The sequence below is a fragment of the Helianthus annuus genome, chromosome 9 (assembly GCF_002127325.2).
Source record: "Helianthus annuus cultivar XRQ/B chromosome 9, HanXRQr2.0-SUNRISE, whole genome shotgun sequence".
Classification (NCBI taxonomy): Eukaryota; Viridiplantae; Streptophyta; class Magnoliopsida; order Asterales; family Asteraceae; genus Helianthus; species Helianthus annuus.
The window spans coordinates 100,271,354-100,287,267 of NC_035441.2; the positions used below are offsets into that span (position 1 = coordinate 100,271,354).

At 34.7% G+C, this 15,914-nt stretch overlaps 3 protein-coding genes across 3 annotated transcripts; 1 reads left to right on the forward strand and 2 right to left on the reverse strand.

Annotated features, from left to right (window-relative positions):
• The first annotated feature begins 2,553 nt into the window (after positions 1-2,553).
• LOC110877711 (uncharacterized protein At2g39795, mitochondrial) lies at positions 2,554-4,767 on the forward strand. The gene is made up of 3 exons (XM_022125904.2): positions 2,554-2,937; positions 3,991-4,331; positions 4,408-4,767. Exons 1-3 carry the CDS (start codon positions 2,656-2,658, stop codon positions 4,565-4,567), a joined length of 783 nt encoding a protein of 260 aa, XP_021981596.1. The 5' UTR covers positions 2,554-2,655; the 3' UTR covers positions 4,568-4,767.
• Positions 4,768-5,557: 790 nt separating this feature from the next.
• On the reverse strand, positions 5,558-7,570 carry LOC118481675. The gene is made up of 3 exons (XM_035976869.1): positions 7,432-7,570; positions 7,219-7,349; positions 5,558-5,801 (listed from the first exon to the last, which is right to left on the reverse strand). The coding sequence occupies exons 1-3, from the start codon at positions 7,496-7,498 to the stop codon at positions 5,577-5,579; spliced, it is 423 nt and encodes a 140-aa protein (XP_035832762.1). The 5' UTR covers positions 7,499-7,570; the 3' UTR covers positions 5,558-5,576.
• Positions 7,571-7,592: 22 nt separating this feature from the next.
• LOC110875710 lies at positions 7,593-10,144 on the reverse strand. The gene is made up of 10 exons (XM_022123916.2): positions 10,010-10,144; positions 9,443-9,517; positions 9,174-9,275; positions 9,016-9,050; positions 8,834-8,942; positions 8,644-8,763; positions 8,519-8,553; positions 8,315-8,399; positions 7,811-8,230; positions 7,593-7,729 (listed from the first exon to the last, which is right to left on the reverse strand). Exons 1-10 carry the CDS (start codon positions 10,110-10,112, stop codon positions 7,593-7,595), a joined length of 1,221 nt encoding a protein of 406 aa, XP_021979608.2. The 5' UTR covers positions 10,113-10,144.
• Between the last annotated feature and the right edge of the window lie 5,770 nt (positions 10,145-15,914).

The window sequence follows — 15,914 nt, forward strand, 5'->3', positions numbered from 1 at the left end:
TTTGCTTGTTGACCGTTGTTTTTTTTTACCGTTGATAGATTAATTAAAAAAAACCTTTAAACAATCTATATACTTCACATTTTTATACCATTTCACCCACACCAAAACACAAACACATATCACACATTCTACATATTTCACAAATGGATTTTCCTACATCTTCGTCGTTTCCGATTGACAGCGATAGTGATAGCCAATCGTCTTTCGACAATGAGACGCTTGAATTTTTCGTGTCGGTGTATAACAAACTTGAAGCAAGTTCAAACCGCCCAAAGAAGAAAATGGTGGATCGTGATCGTATACATGTCAATGAAGTGTTAATGAAAGATTATTTTGTGGAGAATCCGGTCTACAATGCCGAAACATTTAGAGATCGGTTTCGTTTACCAAAATAATTATTTTTAAAGATTGTTGGAGACATTGAAGCAACTGAAGAATGGTTTCAAGAAGGTTACGACGCGAGGGGCAAACCAAGTTTCACCCCGATACAAAAATGCACGTCCGCCATTCGCCAACTAGCGATAGGTAACCCTCCCGATCAATTTGATGAATACCTAGCTATGTCGGACAGAACATCACGTGAATGTCTGCAATTTTTTTTGTAACGCGGTTATTAAATTGTATAGTAAAGAGTTTTTACGTAAACCGATGAGACACGACATCTCACGTATTTACGCCGCACATGAGGCTAGATGGCATTTTCCAGGGATGTACGGTAGCATCTATTGTACGCATATCGAATGGAGAAATTGTCCAAGAGAGTTGCGAGGGGCGTATGTTAGGGGTGACGTCAAAAAACCAACCATCATACTTGAAGCGGTGACGTCGAATGATTTATGGTTTTGGTATTCATATTTTGGTGTTCCAGGTTCAAACAACGACATCAATGTTTTGCACACGTCGCTGTTGTTCCAAACCGTAACGGATGGTATCGCACCCTTCTGTCCATTCTATGTTAACGGACGATATTACAGACGAGGCTTTCTTCTTGTGGATAGTATCTACCCATCATGATTTGTTTTTGTGAAAGCTCCTTCATTTCCTGTCGAGGCTAAAGAAAAGACGTTCAAAAAGTTGCAAGAATCGGCAAGAAAAGGTGTTTAGAGGGTTTTTGGTGTTTTAAAGGGTAGATGTGGCATACTAAGCCGACCGGTTCGTGCGATGAATAAGAAATCAATACATAGCATAGTATATGCATGTTTCATATTGCACAATATGCTAATCAAACAAGACGGACGTGCAATATCCCCAGATTGGGTGTCGGATCCTCCTACACAAGTTCACGTTTCCGAAAATATCCAACAAGACTTGCGTGATGAAGAAATTCACTTTCGGTTGAGATACGATTTAATTGAACTAGTAGGTTCTTTAGGTTTGAAATTTCCTAATTCGGACGAGGAGTAGAGTTTCTTTATGTATGTTTTTATTTTTTATTGTAGTCTAAAATATTTTCTAGTATGTTTAATTGAACTAGTATGTTTTAATTTAAATGAAATTTATAATTTATAATTTTAATGTTTTATTGTTAATTTATAATTTAAAAAAAAAATAAAAAAATGTTGTGAGTGATGGAATTCCATTACAAGTGATGACCATTTCCACTAAAATCCATCACTAGTGATGACATGGCGGAATTTGATTGGAAGTTGTAAGTGAGTGATGAGTAATGACCATCTCTACCCCTTACAAAACTGTAGTATTAAACATATACAACTTAAATTTTTCTGAATTTTGAATTAAAGCTATAAAACATAGAGAAACCGGTTAAAAGGTGACTTAGGTCTGATAGGCCTGTACTATTCAAAATATGTTTTCTTTTTTACGAGCCGAGTAACACATGAAATTGATTTTCATCTGCGTGAGAAGATGAAGTTAACGGGTCAGGAAGTTATCAACCGAAGTTCATTTTCTAACACTTGTAATGATTATGTATTTTTTGTTGGGGAATAATGAGTTAAATGCCATTCTAGTCCCTGTGATTTGGGCTATTTTGACGGTTTAGTCCAAAATTTTCATTTTACGCCTGTGGGTCCAAAAAGGTTTCAACGTTGCCATTTTAGTCCACTGGGTTAACTTCATCTATTTTTCTGTTAACAAGAAAGGCAATTCGGTCATTTTATATGTAATTTTGTTAACTAAAAGGGCAATTCAGCCATATTTAATGACGGAATTGCCCTTCTCGTTGATTTCATTTGACAAATTCTACTAGGGATGAGCACGGTACCCGTTAGGTACCGATACCGTAAAACGAGAAAAGTGGGTACCGGTACCGAATACACCGGTTCGGTATCGGTATTTACCGGTGTTTTACCTGTAAATACCGGTAACGTACTGGTACCGAAAAATGAGAAAAATAGGTACCGGTACCGAATATACCTAATACGATTCAATACCAGTTCAGTACCAAATCAATACCGGTATCTGATACCAAATGCTATTTCCTAAATTATACATGCCCTTTCATTTCATTTGACAAATTCTACAAGTATAATCTATACAAAACCGACGGCTTGGATTTATTCAACACCTTTAAAACTCTAAAACCTCCTACACCAGAACATAACCTAGAAAGGTATACAACCGCCGTATCCTTCATTTCCTTCTTCTTCTAAAACCCTAAACCCCAATTTCAAAACCCTCAATCCTCATCAAACCATGGCTATCAACACTATACTTCGCCGATCAGCTTCCGCACTCACGCCTGTCGCCGCCCGGTTATTGGGCGGCCAGAGAAACCTCAGCCACCACTGCGGCGGCGCTTTGTTCTCTGCTGTTAATCATTCTCAGAAATTAATTTCCAACAGTTCGTTTCTGGTTCCTGCACTTTCTCGTTATTCTTTTTCGGCTTCTTCTGCTCTGAAGCGCCCGACTTCTGATGAGTCGCTGCTTCGGGTTATTGAGTCGGAGATTCAGTGCTCTGAAGAAAGCTTCGAGGAGGTTTGTGGGCTTTTGTATTTTATGTTATAATATTATATTTATACATGTTTGGTAAATATTATGTGTTAATTGTTTTTTTATGAATTTTGTAGAGATCAGTTATATGCTATGAGATATGTTTAGATTTTGGCTGATTAATATTGGATCTTGTTATAGTTTGAAGAATTTTTATGTTGGGTCAGAAATGGGTTCGGGTTTTGGGTTCAAGTGCCACAGACTACCGGAATAAAATAAAAGAAATTTGCCGTTCAAAAAGAAAAGGGTTTGGGTTGGTAATACGTTTTCAACCCCGGTAGAAGTCTTCTTGCCGTGTTTATACGTTTTCGACTCCCTGGTTTTATAATTTTTAGGTATATACGTTTTCGACCCCCGGTCGGAAATCTCAAGCTTCGCCACTGGTTGGCTGATGAATGTTACATGCCATTTTCGGAGCCACTACTCATGTTCCCATAACCCTTCAGTCCTCATTTCCTTTGCAGTTTTTTAGTTATTAGAGTAATGGTAGTTAATATTCTAATGTAGTGGGTTAGTGGTGTTTGTCAATTCCTTTTAGTTGTAAAGCCTATAAAAGGCCTGTTTAATTTCTTTGTTAGATTATGAATGACTTATGAAAATTAGTCTCAATCTCTATCTATGATTCTGCTTCTGGTCATCTCTTATCCCATTCTTTTTTATCTAAATCCAAGTGGTACATAACAATGAACACCTCCGAGGGAAGAAGACTTCAATGCCTTGATTTCTGGTTTCGATGAAGACTTGTTGAAGGGCAACTTGCAGAAGATGTTGGATGATACTTTGAAGAACTAGTCTCTATAAGAGGAGATCTTTGATTTGATTCTTGGTCGATCTTTAGAAGATTAGATACAAGTCCGAGGCTAGAAAGGATAAATCATTGAAATAAGTAATAGGCTGGTCAACCTGATTTAGTGTGTTGACCTGTTTAACTTTTTTCTAATACATTTTTAAAGTGTTTTTGTAATATTTAGTTTTCTGCATAGATCCCTCCCCATACATTGCAATCCTTACTTAAAGCAAAATTTCTGTTTATTGCAGGGCGATGATATTCCAGAGGGCTTCCCTTTCAAACTTGAGGATAATCTTGGGCAACAAACCGTATCTCTGACCAGAGAATACCAAGGGGAAACTATCCATGTTGAAGTCGAGCCGTCTAGTCTTGTCACAGGTGAGGAAGACGATGATGATGATGCTAATGATGATTCTGAACAAGACAACCAAACAAGCCTCCCAATGGTTGTTAGAGTTTCAAAAACAGGCGGGCCCTGTTTAGAGTTTGGTGTAACTGCTTATGCTGATGAGATTGTCATCGATAGCTTGTCGGTCAAAGATCCAGAAATGACTGAGGATCAACTTCCTTATGAGGGACCAAGATTTGAGTAAGTATTTTTTTTCAAGAATTATCTTTATCAGAATAGGTTCATATATTAACTTCTATCCAAATCTTTTATGTAGTGAGTTGGATGAGAATCTGCAAAAGGCGTTTCACAAGTACTTGGAGATCCGTGGAATTAAACCGAGCGTGACGAACTTTCTGCATGAGTACATGGTGAACAAAGACCACAGGGAGTACACAAACTGGCTAAAGAACCTCAAGAAGTTTGTTGAGGCATAAAAAGTGTGCTTCTTTGAGGGAAGTATGATTTTGATGGTCTCTTAGACAAACAGTTAATGAATGTTCTAAGGTTTTGCATTGTTAGAGACTTGCTTATGATCATTTAATGATATGATGTTTTGAGTGATTAATGTCTGAACTTCTGTGTAAGATAAGCATGGAATCATAAACATCTACTGAATGTTGCTTTTGGTTGTGCATATTTTGGCAATGGTTGGAACAACTGGTTCAGCAAAACGGATCTTGGTTTGGGTTTAAAATTGTATGACATAAAGGGGTACAAACTCGAAACAGGCGTTAATTTAATATGGCCGAGACTATTCGCACACCAAGGCTGTCTATTTGCACACTTAGGGTTTCTATACGCTGTGTATAGGTTGCATGAATTTCAGCGTCTGGCCCAGCAATTATAGGCACAGATAACTAGGGTTTATATACGCTTTGTATAGCTTTATACGCAACGATATAACTCATCAGAATTTTGTTTTGTTAGTTTGGTGTATTTGTGTTCTAAAATTTCACCCTGTTCCAATGTTAAACCGCTTAAAATATATAACCGTTAATCTTATATATTGTTATCGTTTAAATTAAATTAATATATCAAGTCTAGTGCGGTTCGAATACTATAAACGTTTAAATATTATACTGTTAATTATTTTTAAATACTCGTGTACGATTCAAATATATTATACCGTTTGAATACTAATACCGTTCAAATTAAAATACTATACTAAGTATGGGTGCGGTTCGAACACTAAAAGGGGTTTGAGTTTAATAAAATGTTTTTTGTTTTTAAATTTTATAAATTTAGAGACTAAATGAAAAAAATAATAATTGAGTAATGATGGGTATGTGGTATTACCACTACAGACCCTAGTGATATATCCCCCATTACCCCCCCCCCCCCGGCACTTTTTTTGTCATTTTTCACGTAACATTCACTAAAAGGGGTTATGTGATGTTACCACTACGCATGACCATATAACAAAATTGTTCGCTACACACGTGCTTAAACCACCGGGTCATCCATTAGAGAAATTGGCCACAGTGTAGCCCAATCATACAACTCAACATCAAATGATAACATCTTTCTCAGCCTGTCTCTGGACGGCCCACTAAGGTTGACCCAGTTCTTCTTCCCTGTTTTTCCAACTTTTGCGGAAACACCAGAAAGATTAGATGACTGGAGTTGTCTTTCATTAAAACGAAAAAAGTCATGTACACTTCCTGGCTCCTGCGAGTAAAAAGTTTACAAGAAAAGGTAAATGACTTATGAAAACACAAATACCACACTTTGGGTCAGAATGGGTCACTTTTGCTATGGGTTGGTGGGCTTTTGTGCATTAAAAATACATATAGCAAGTTGTTTAGTCCAACTTTTTATTCAAAACGGGTTCAAACGAGTTTCAGGTCAAACCCACGAATAAGTTTAGCTAAACTGGTCGTATTAAATTCAACCCGGCAGCTTCATAGGTTGACCCATTTAACCTATTTAATATTTTTCTTAAATGTGTTTTATGTAATAACTTGAAGTATTTTGGTTTTTGATGCCAAAAATCTAGAACTTTATAATAAACTGACATAGTTTTAAGATATTAAAACCTTATTAAAAAGCAACTAATTTATGCATATGGTAGTTGTACCATTGGCTTTGGGAGTTTTTCAAAAAAAAAAAATTGGAATTTTCTTTTTTAACCCTAAAGTTTTAATCTTTGACAATTTAAGTTTAAAGTTTTAATTGTTGTTTCATTTTTAACCTTAAAGTTTTAATCTTTGATAATTTAAGTTTATAGTTTTAATCTTTGTTAATTTAGCCCTTTTGATTAATTTGATTTTTCACTTCTAATTCAAAAGTTTTCATTTTATACAATTTAACCCCTTTGATTAATTTGATTTTTTCACTTCTAATTCAAAAGTTTCCATCTTTTGCGATTTAACCACTTTGATTTTTTTACTTATGTGTTGTAATCTTGGCTTTGGGAGTTTTTCGAATAAAAAATGGTTATGCATATGGTTGTTGTAACATTGGCTTTGAGGGTTTTTCAAAAAAAAAAAAATTGATTTTTTTACTTTTCACCCAAATGTATTTCATAAATTACTTTTAACGCAAAACTATTTGTTTTTACTTTTAACACAAAACTTTTTATCTTTTGCAATCTATCCTCACAACTTTTTTTACTTTCAACTTTGGTTCTTTATAATTTTCATTTTCCGCAAATTTTTCGCTTTATGCTTCGTTCTAAATTTTGTGACTTAACACATCGCAACGTGCGTCTTTGGTTTAACGTTTTTACGTTTCGTTCTAAATTTTGTGAGTTAACACGACACAACGTGCGTGTGTGGGTGAACGTTTTTACATCGTCTATTTTTTTTCCCGTTTGATAGGTTCAACATAACGTGCACGTTCTAAATCGACTTAGTTATAACTAAAGAATCCCCGCCGCATTGCGACGGGTCGTAATTCTAGTTTGTTAAAAAAATAATATGTAAATTTAGAAGTATGAAGAAACAAAAAAGAACTAAATAACTTTTTTCGGGTTAAACGCATCGCGTTCATGTCAACCCACGTACACAACTCGTTTAGCAGCCCTACGAGTTCTGAATCAACATTACCTACTCTAGTGAAAAGAAACTAGAATCATATCACTAACCATATCAAAGAATCCAATCCTCGGAGATGGCATACGAAGACGTGAAGCGTTTATTGCTTTATGAATTGTAGGAGATGTAAAGCACGCTAGCCTAGGAAGACCACCCGATCGAGACCTCTGGGAATCTTGTGCTGCATAATATAGATCAAATTTGGTATGTCAAAACTGGAAAAATAAACACAAATATGACTTGTTTATCATATTGAATCATACCTGTTCCAGTTTTATTTTCCATTTTCGCATTATCTGACCCGTTAACAGCTGCTGCTGCATCGTTCATTTTCTTGCATGCTGAAAAGAAGCAAGCACATTTTCAAGCTCAGTTTAAAGGAAAAGATCATGATACATATTTAACTGGTCCTAGTGTAAATTTACTACTTACACACACTATTTGATTGGTTGCCACCAATTTTTGTTGCGGCTTTTGATCTTTTAGTATCTTTTGGACTTGTAGGTTTCGATTTCTTGAAACCTTCATTTAACATACACAACTCTTCTGGATTCAACAATCCTGCAAATCTCATAAAAAAATTCAAACCGGGATCTTAAAATAATAAAATTCTTTTAGAATCCAACAAACATTAGTAGTCACCTGCACTAGTGAAGAAGGCACTATCCCATGCTAAGCTTTTACGCAACAAACTTTGTCTTCTTGGCTCGGATTGAACGTCCCCGTGTGCATTATCTTTAGAAATCGAATCAAAGAATCCGATCGTTGGTGATGGCGTACAAAGACCTGAGGATTTTATGTTTCTTTTTGGTCCACTTGAAGATAAAGATTCTCCTTCGTCAAAGCTAGCAAGAGACGTGCTAGAAGGCGACAAAGGAAAACGGAGGACCGAGGTAGGAGAGTTGACCAATGTCGTGTTTTTGGGATTGACTTTCCCTCGGATAGATAAATTCTTACTAGAAGACGGTTCATACGAATGATTAACGGTTTTTTGAAGTGTAGGAGATGTAAAACAGGTTAGTTTAGGAAGACCACACGATGGAGACCTCTTGGAATCGTGTACTGCAAAACATAAAACAAATTTGGTATGTCAAAGTAGGAGATTTAAATATAAATATACAACGCGTTAATCATTTTGAGCCGTACCCTTTTCGGTTTTCTTTTCTGTTTTAACAACAGTTGCATTGTTGTTAGTCTGGAGCTTCGGAAGCCTCGTCACTGTGTCTTGTTTCTGGCATTAGATACACATCTAGTCAAATATATGCCACACCAAGTCCATACCTTAAAAAAGCAGATTATGTTTAACTTCTAAATCGGTCAAACGAGCAGTCAAAGCGAAGAATAACAAACCTTATTTTGAGAGCATACGTTAATCTTCTTGCATGCTGAAAAGTAGCAAACTCAGGTGAGACGATAAAACAAAAGATGACGGTATATTTCATAACGATTAATGTAATTGTAATAGATGATCTTACAGTTACAGCTGACAATTTTGGTTGATCGTTTAGCAGTATAAGGTGATTCGTACGGACGATGAACGATTTTTTGAACTGTAGGAGATGTAAAACAGGTCGACGACATCTTGGAATCTTTTGCTGCATAACATAAAACAAATGAAAAAAATGAAGGTATATACAGAACTTATTTCATCATTTTAAACCATACCCTTTCTGGTTTTATTAACAACTTTAACACCGTTATCTGATCTTCCGACAGCTGAATTGTTGTTAGTCTGTCTAGATGAAAATAGCTTTACATGACTTGTCACCGTATCCTGTTTTGTTACATTACATATCAGATCAAATCGAAATTGGTCAAACGGGCGGTCAAAGTGAAGAATTACAAACCTTGTTTCGAGAGCAGATATCCATCTTTTTGAATGCTGAAAAGAAACAAGCCCGGGTGAGATGATAAAACGAAAGTAATTCTAACATTTCACAACCATAAACGTAATCGTAATTGTAACTGTAACTGTAACTGTAAGCGATGATCTTAAAATACTTACCGCCAGCAATTTTCGTAGATATTTTAGCATCGTTTTGAGTTGTAGGATTTAATTTCTTGAAACCTTTATTAACCTTAACCAACTCCTCATGATTCAACAGACCTGCTGCATAAAACATCTACCGTTTAATAATAATAATAATAATAATAATAATAATAATAATAATAATAATAATAATAATAATAATAATAATAATAATAATAATAATAATAATAATAATAATAATAATAATAATCAAACCGCAAACATATGTCGAAAACAAAACTCACCTTCACTAGTGATCAACGCGCTATCCCAACCGAAGCTTTTACGCAACAAACTTCGCCTTCTCGATGCGCAATTATCTGCAAATTTTTAAACATAAATACTCAGACAAATCAAAAGCATCTTTAAAATTCTTAACAACAAAAAAATAATCCATCCACTGTCCACTTGTCATGAATCAGAATTCAAAATATAGACACATAACATAACGGGTTCAGCAACTGGTAAGCAGTAACACCGTGCATGTTAAGGGGCAGAATTTTGTGTTTAGCATGGTAGAGTTTGCTATTCAGAAGGGGTAGCGGCGCAACTTATTGCTCGTCTACCTGCCATTAGTCTGTAATCGTCTCTGTTTTAAATGTTTATATGTCGTATAACAGCCTCTTTACGATAAAAAAAAATAACATAACCAAACCAGTTTCAGAAAGTAAACAAAACCAGTATACATAGAAACCGGTTTATAATCGTCTCCTTAAAAAACCGGTTAAACCCAAATAGAAACGGTAATAAACCCGACAAAACCGAACTGATATATTTTAAATGAACAAATAACAATAGAAAGATGACTGCACCTGAAACTTGAACATCTTGAAGGGAATGAAACGAAAGTAGGTAATCATCTTCTTTAGAAATATCTATAAAGTGTTGATTATGGTCTCCAAGAACATTCGGCATTGTTGCGTAATTCAAGTATTGAAGGAGATGGAGATGAAGAAGATGAATATGAAGACCAAATCGTGAAGTTCATATTTATATACGTTAATAATGACAGGATCATAAAACAATTTTGTTACCAAAATTGCAATTTATTGTAGTGATTTGAAAATAAAAGACCGAATTTTGGAGGGTTTGGGTGAGTAGTAAGACTGTTCGACTTTAATGATGATTTGAATTTGATATGGTTTACAAAAATAAAACAAAAGATTCGTATTCTAAATTTAAGTTTTTTACAACGTTATAAAATTTATAATTTGTTTAATTAATATTTAAAATATTTAGAATTTACAAAACGTTCAATAAATAAATTAAGCAAGATAAGATATTTAAACACTAGTTTTTTAATATATTTTATTTTATTATTAAAATCCAATAATTCTTTTTAATATTTTTTATTTTATTATTTTTAACGGTAAATTTGTATCACTAACGTACCACTGGAAAACCTCCATTTATAGGAATTAAACCCAAAACCTAATGGTCTCTAAACATTGTACGACCACAAAAATGTCGCTAGACTAGTTGTTATTTTAATTTTGAGCATTCTATATCTACTAATTTAGAAAGATTACAACCGATTACAAAGTATCTTTGATTAATTTTATCATATGACCAAACAATCCACTAGCTAGTCCTCACAAAAATCAAGATCATTGCTACATCTACTCCTCAATTAGTTATTCATATTTATTAGATTTAATAAAAGTATTAACTTTGTAAAACACAATTACAAATGTATATGTGTTTTGTGCGTGCTAACACTACTACGCGAAGATTAATATAACTTGGCTAAATCTATGCCTAACAGATACACACGACCATGGAATTATACCAACTAAACTTAAGTTCTTAAAACCAGAATTCAACGCCACTTTTCCCCATCAATTGTAACCAGTTTATTTTCGTATTTTATATCTTATTTTAACAATTAACTTGAATCATATCTTATCTTAAAATATCATTTTTTAATTCTCAAATTATTAATACTACTAACTATTTATTTAATATTTCATGTATTAAACTTGTATAATACAAGGGGTGAAATAGCTAATAAGACCATGTGTAATGGAAGAGGAAGATAATGTCCCCACCATAGGACGTTTTGCGTCATGTGACGGTCCAGTCAGCAAAGGAACATTATGTTAAAAGGGTGTAGTGGGGATGTGGGTTATGGGGCATTATGTTAAAAGGAGGTATAAATATAATTAAATAAAAAAACTTCAAAAAATGCTATTGGCCAATTCTCCTTCATACAATACCATTTCAGTGTGATTCAAAACATGTGGCCGAACATTTTTTGAAAGAAAACGCCCAAACACGCCGGCGGGGGTGGGGCGGTGGCATTTTTGGGCGTGTTCGGGGAGAAGACACCCACTACGGATTGTCTAATAAAGGATCACATTCCTCACCCGCTTTAGTTTCGTCATGACCCCTTTAATGTTTTTAGTGCACCACTACACCTATTAGGCCACATGTAATGGGGATTTATAAGGGCGTGAAAGATTTTGATAATGTCCTTACACCATTTCTCATGTGCATTATAGGGACATGAAGAGGGATGAGCATTTCTAGAATAATGCATAATAAGGAGGAAAAAAAAGAAACTAATAAATGAAAGGGGATTATAAAGGTTTAACCATTACATGAATTATTATGATGGTGATGTGACAAAAAATGCCCCTTAAAGGGCATTAATGGTTTTATGGCTAACGAATTTGTTGCTGAGATAAAAAACAATCTCAAAAGCAAGAAAGGTTTACTTGAACCAATAGTAGTGTTAGCTTAATATTCTTGAAATTATTAGTCAAACTAAGACACAACTTCTCCCTACAGTATCAACATGTTGTCTCTTGAGGGTTTTTTTTTTTTTTTTTTTTTTTTTTTTTTTTTTGCTAAATTTCTGATAAAATCCTAACCGCACCCTTTGGAAATTTTCGACCGCCCCTAGGAAAAAAATCTTATGAATTTACAAAAAAAATTATGTAAACACTGATTTTTTTTTTAAATACAACCTAATTAACTTTCCACTTAACTAATTACCTTTCACTTAACCCAATTAACTTTCTTTTAACCTTTAGCCCAATTAACACTCCATAACCCAAGCCCAACCCAATCTAATAATCTAATTTGAACTAAAATATAATAACCCAACCCATCACCCTTTCCCCTTCTCTCATCCCGCTCTTTGTTTTGTGATCTCAGACCCACAACACTAAAAACAGCGCACAACAGGTCTTCATCAGGTAGCGGCAGCTTCGGATTTCGCCGGAGAATAGTAAATTTCGGCCACCAAACTCACGAAAACAAATCTTCATCACTCTTTCCGGGCATGATTTGATTATTTTGTTATTTTCTTGTTCTATTTGGATTTTTAGGAGAAATAAATTGTTAAAAAAGTTTGAAATGTTAGTTGTTTTGTTATTTTTTGAAACTTTAGTTGGTTGATTTTGTTGTTTTAGTTACAGTTTAGTGTTTAAATGGTTAGTTACAAGAAATCAATAATTAAAACTAGGGTTTGATTTTAAAGTTGAAAATTATGAAGTTGGGTGATAATTGTTTGTGTGTTTAGTGTTGAAAATTAGTTGTATATGTTATACTAGGTTATTACCCGGGATTGCTTCCCGGGCTCAGGAAACTTAGTTATATTAATTACTATTTGTTATTAATACGACCTCATTAGATCAAGCATCTCATTGGATTCAACAACAATGTCTTCAAATCATCGGAATAGATCATGAACCTGTAACACCCCAAAAACGAGTTTGGTAAATTAAAACCCGGTTGATAAAAAGAAATGAGTTTTAATCCCTCATATAACCAAAATGAAACTAGAGGGACCAAAACCGTTAAGTGGGAAACATGAATTTATAAAATTAAAATTAAAACACCCCACACACACATAGTGTGTGTGTGTGTGTGTCGATGGTCAGGAAGGAGAAACAGGGGTTCAAACCCTAGTTTCACTAAAATCATCAAATTGAAAAGGAAATGCAGCTCGGATCTAATGCATGTACATGAATTCATGATCATCTAGCCTTATAAATCACTTGAATAGGAACCACACTAGCACGGACCAAGCATGGAAGGCTAACGGGTCAAGATGAGGCAAGGAAGCGGTTACGAACACGGATGCACAAGGTAAGTGACTTCCGAATCACTTCTTAGTATACATATAGAATTTTCTTGTTTATGGATGAAAGGAAATTATCGTATGGGTATGAAATGAATGAAGGTATTAAGATAAGTATGTAACTAGTTTAGGCGGAGGTAGTCTTCTAAGTTGAAGGTAATTTGATGAGTTTAAACGGGTCGAATAATTATGTATAAGTAAGGTGACGGTAATGAAAGTTGTAAAGATTAAGGACCTGGGGCAAGGATTCTTAGTCTAATATGTAGAGGATTGTTTTACGGACATATAGAAACTAGTTTCAAGTGAAACGGACGCAAAACAAGTAAGTTAAGCGAGTTTTTGTATTAAAAATGAAAGCTGATCTGGGCATCACCGTAACTTACGGTACCCACCGTAAGTTACGGTGGGTGCTGGGCCTCCTCTCTGCCGTAAAACAGTCTCAAGCCACCGTAAGGCTTCTGGGGCCACCGTAAGCTACGGTAGCCACCGTAGCTTACGGTGGAGGTCAGATGCAATTATAAAGTTGATGGAAATTGTCATTTTCCTTCGAATTCGGACCCCGTGAACCCATTCCAAGCTTCGTTAAGTCTTTATTATGTTACTCAACCTTACCAAATGGCTTGATAAGTTACGGATGAGTACGGGACTTATTCTTAAGACCCGAAATATACCCGAAAGACCTTTAAATAGCGTTTATGATGTGTAAGTAAGATCGGGATGCGGGAACGAGTATGCGGGGTATTGAACTAAGTATGTGGGCATGTATATATATATAGTCATAGCTACACTCCAATATGCTTAAACTAATAAGAAATCACGAATGGGAGTGAGTAAGTATATAAACTTGTTCGTACATGTTTTATTATGCTAAGGTTTGTAATTAAGATACGACGGTAATGCATGGAGAATTAGGTAAGTGGTATATAGTTAATATGTATGTATGAATGTAATTATGTAATTGTGTAACCATATGTATGTGTGAGCTAAGGTATTCATGTGTGTAATTATGATTCGTTTTATGAATGCATGTAAGTATGTAGTTATGTATGCAGGTAGGTATATATGTAGGTATCGGTGTACATATGTATGTATGTATGTATGTATGTATGTATGTATGTATGTATGTATGTATGTATGTATGTATGTATGTATGTATGTATGTATGTATGTATGTATGTATGTATGTATGTATGTATGTAATGTATGTATGTATGTATGTATGTATGTATGTATGTATGTATGTATGTATGTATGTATGTATGTATGTATGTATGTATGTATGTATGTATGTATGTATGTATGTATGTATGTATGTATGTATGTATGTATGTATGTATGTATGTATGTATGTATGTATGCATGAATGTTAGTATGTATGTGTAGACGTAATCGTATATGTATGTAACTGGATGCGTAGATATGCAAGCAAAGGCATGTACGTATGTACGTAGTTATGTATGTATTGCATACATGGTTTCAATACATTTAAGTATTGACGTTATTAACAGTGTGCCTCGAGAATGAACGTAGTGCAGGTACTATATTGAAGTTTCGTCAAGGATTAGACACCCGGATGGAATGAATAATTCTAGAAGGATAACGGGATGGAAAGTAGATGTGGATAGAACGTAACGAGGATTCATGATTAAGAGTTTTGCTCGTATATAATGTATACTAATGTTGTGAATATATGTGGTGGGTGCAGGTGGTACGATTCACAGATTATCACCATGATGTGTAGTGATCAAAGACCGAGTCACAAGATAGATTGTACGGGAATGCTTGATTATGTAAAATGATAGTTATAAGTTATGCTTTTATTTTGTAAATGTGTACAAAGATGCCTATATTGTAAGAAGGTATTTTATAATGAACTTGCAAGTAGGTCAAAACGTTTTTAACGAAAGAAATTTTTATAGTACGAATTTCCGCTGCGTCTTTTCAGTTAAAGCGTGTTAGGGTCTTACAAGTTGGTATCAGAGCCCTGGTTTGAGAGAAATCGAGTAGAAGGAGGTATATACTTGAACTCAAACATGTGTGCTCTTGTGACAAGGAACCCGTACAATCTAAGACTCGATCAAGGCCTAAAGTTGAAAGAGAATGTAAGTATGTATTATTTTATGTATTTAAAGGAAACTAATAGTATGTTTTGTGAAGGGTAAGCACAATTACTTGGAAAGGATGATCCGTGGATGTGGTCTAGGACCAGCACCAAGGCATGTAATAAGACACAATGACCCAGGTACGTAAATTTAGCATACGAGTGCATGTAATGCTAAAATTTATTGAGCGAAAGAAATTTTTAATGAAACATAATAACATAATGGAAACGAAATTATGAAAATGATACATGTGCCGAAACCTAAATTCTTCGGACATAAGGTGACAATTACACAAAGACACGAAACTAGTATGTGGAATGTGTACCTGGCCAGTAGACGAGAAACATATGACGTTCGTGAGACTGTGATGATTGTTACAGGTATGTCCGTTAGAATTAGGTAGTAGGTGGATGTGAGGATAAAAAGAAATGTAAGACTTTCAGGAATGAAAGTATGAATGATATGTTAGAATCCGCGAGACAGATTCGAAACATGAAAGAATTGAAAGCATGAATGATATGTTAGAAT

Excerpts from the sequence above, each read along its gene's own strand:
- LOC118481675 (XM_035976869.1), bottom strand. The coding sequence starts at position 7,498 with ATGAACGATGCAGCAGCAGCTGTTAACGGGTCAGATAATGCGAAAATG. Across the intron at positions 7,350-7,431 it reads GGAAAATAAAACTGGAACAG|CACAAGATTCCCAGAGGTCT; the intron begins GTATGATTCAAT and ends TATATTATGCAG. Across the intron at positions 5,802-7,218 it reads GGATTGGATTCTTTGATATG|GAGCCAGGAAGTGTACATGA; the intron begins GTTAGTGATATG and ends TTTTACTCGCAG.
- LOC110877711 (XM_022125904.2), top strand. The coding sequence starts at position 2,656 with ATGGCTATCAACACTATACTTCGCCGATCAGCTTCCGCACTCACGCCT. Across the intron at positions 2,938-3,990 it reads CTGAAGAAAGCTTCGAGGAG|GGCGATGATATTCCAGAGGG; the intron begins GTTTGTGGGCTT and ends TGTTTATTGCAG. Across the intron at positions 4,332-4,407 it reads TATGAGGGACCAAGATTTGA|TGAGTTGGATGAGAATCTGC; the intron begins GTAAGTATTTTT and ends TCTTTTATGTAG.
- LOC110875710 (XM_022123916.2), bottom strand. The coding sequence starts at position 10,112 with ATGCCGAATGTTCTTGGAGACCATAATCAACACTTTATAGATATTTCT. Across the intron at positions 9,051-9,173 it reads ATCTACGAAAATTGCTGGCG|CATTCAAAAAGATGGATATC; the intron begins GTAAGTATTTTA and ends GTTTCTTTTCAG. Across the intron at positions 8,554-8,643 it reads CAAAATTGTCAGCTGTAACT|CATGCAAGAAGATTAACGTA; the intron begins GTAAGATCATCT and ends GCTACTTTTCAG.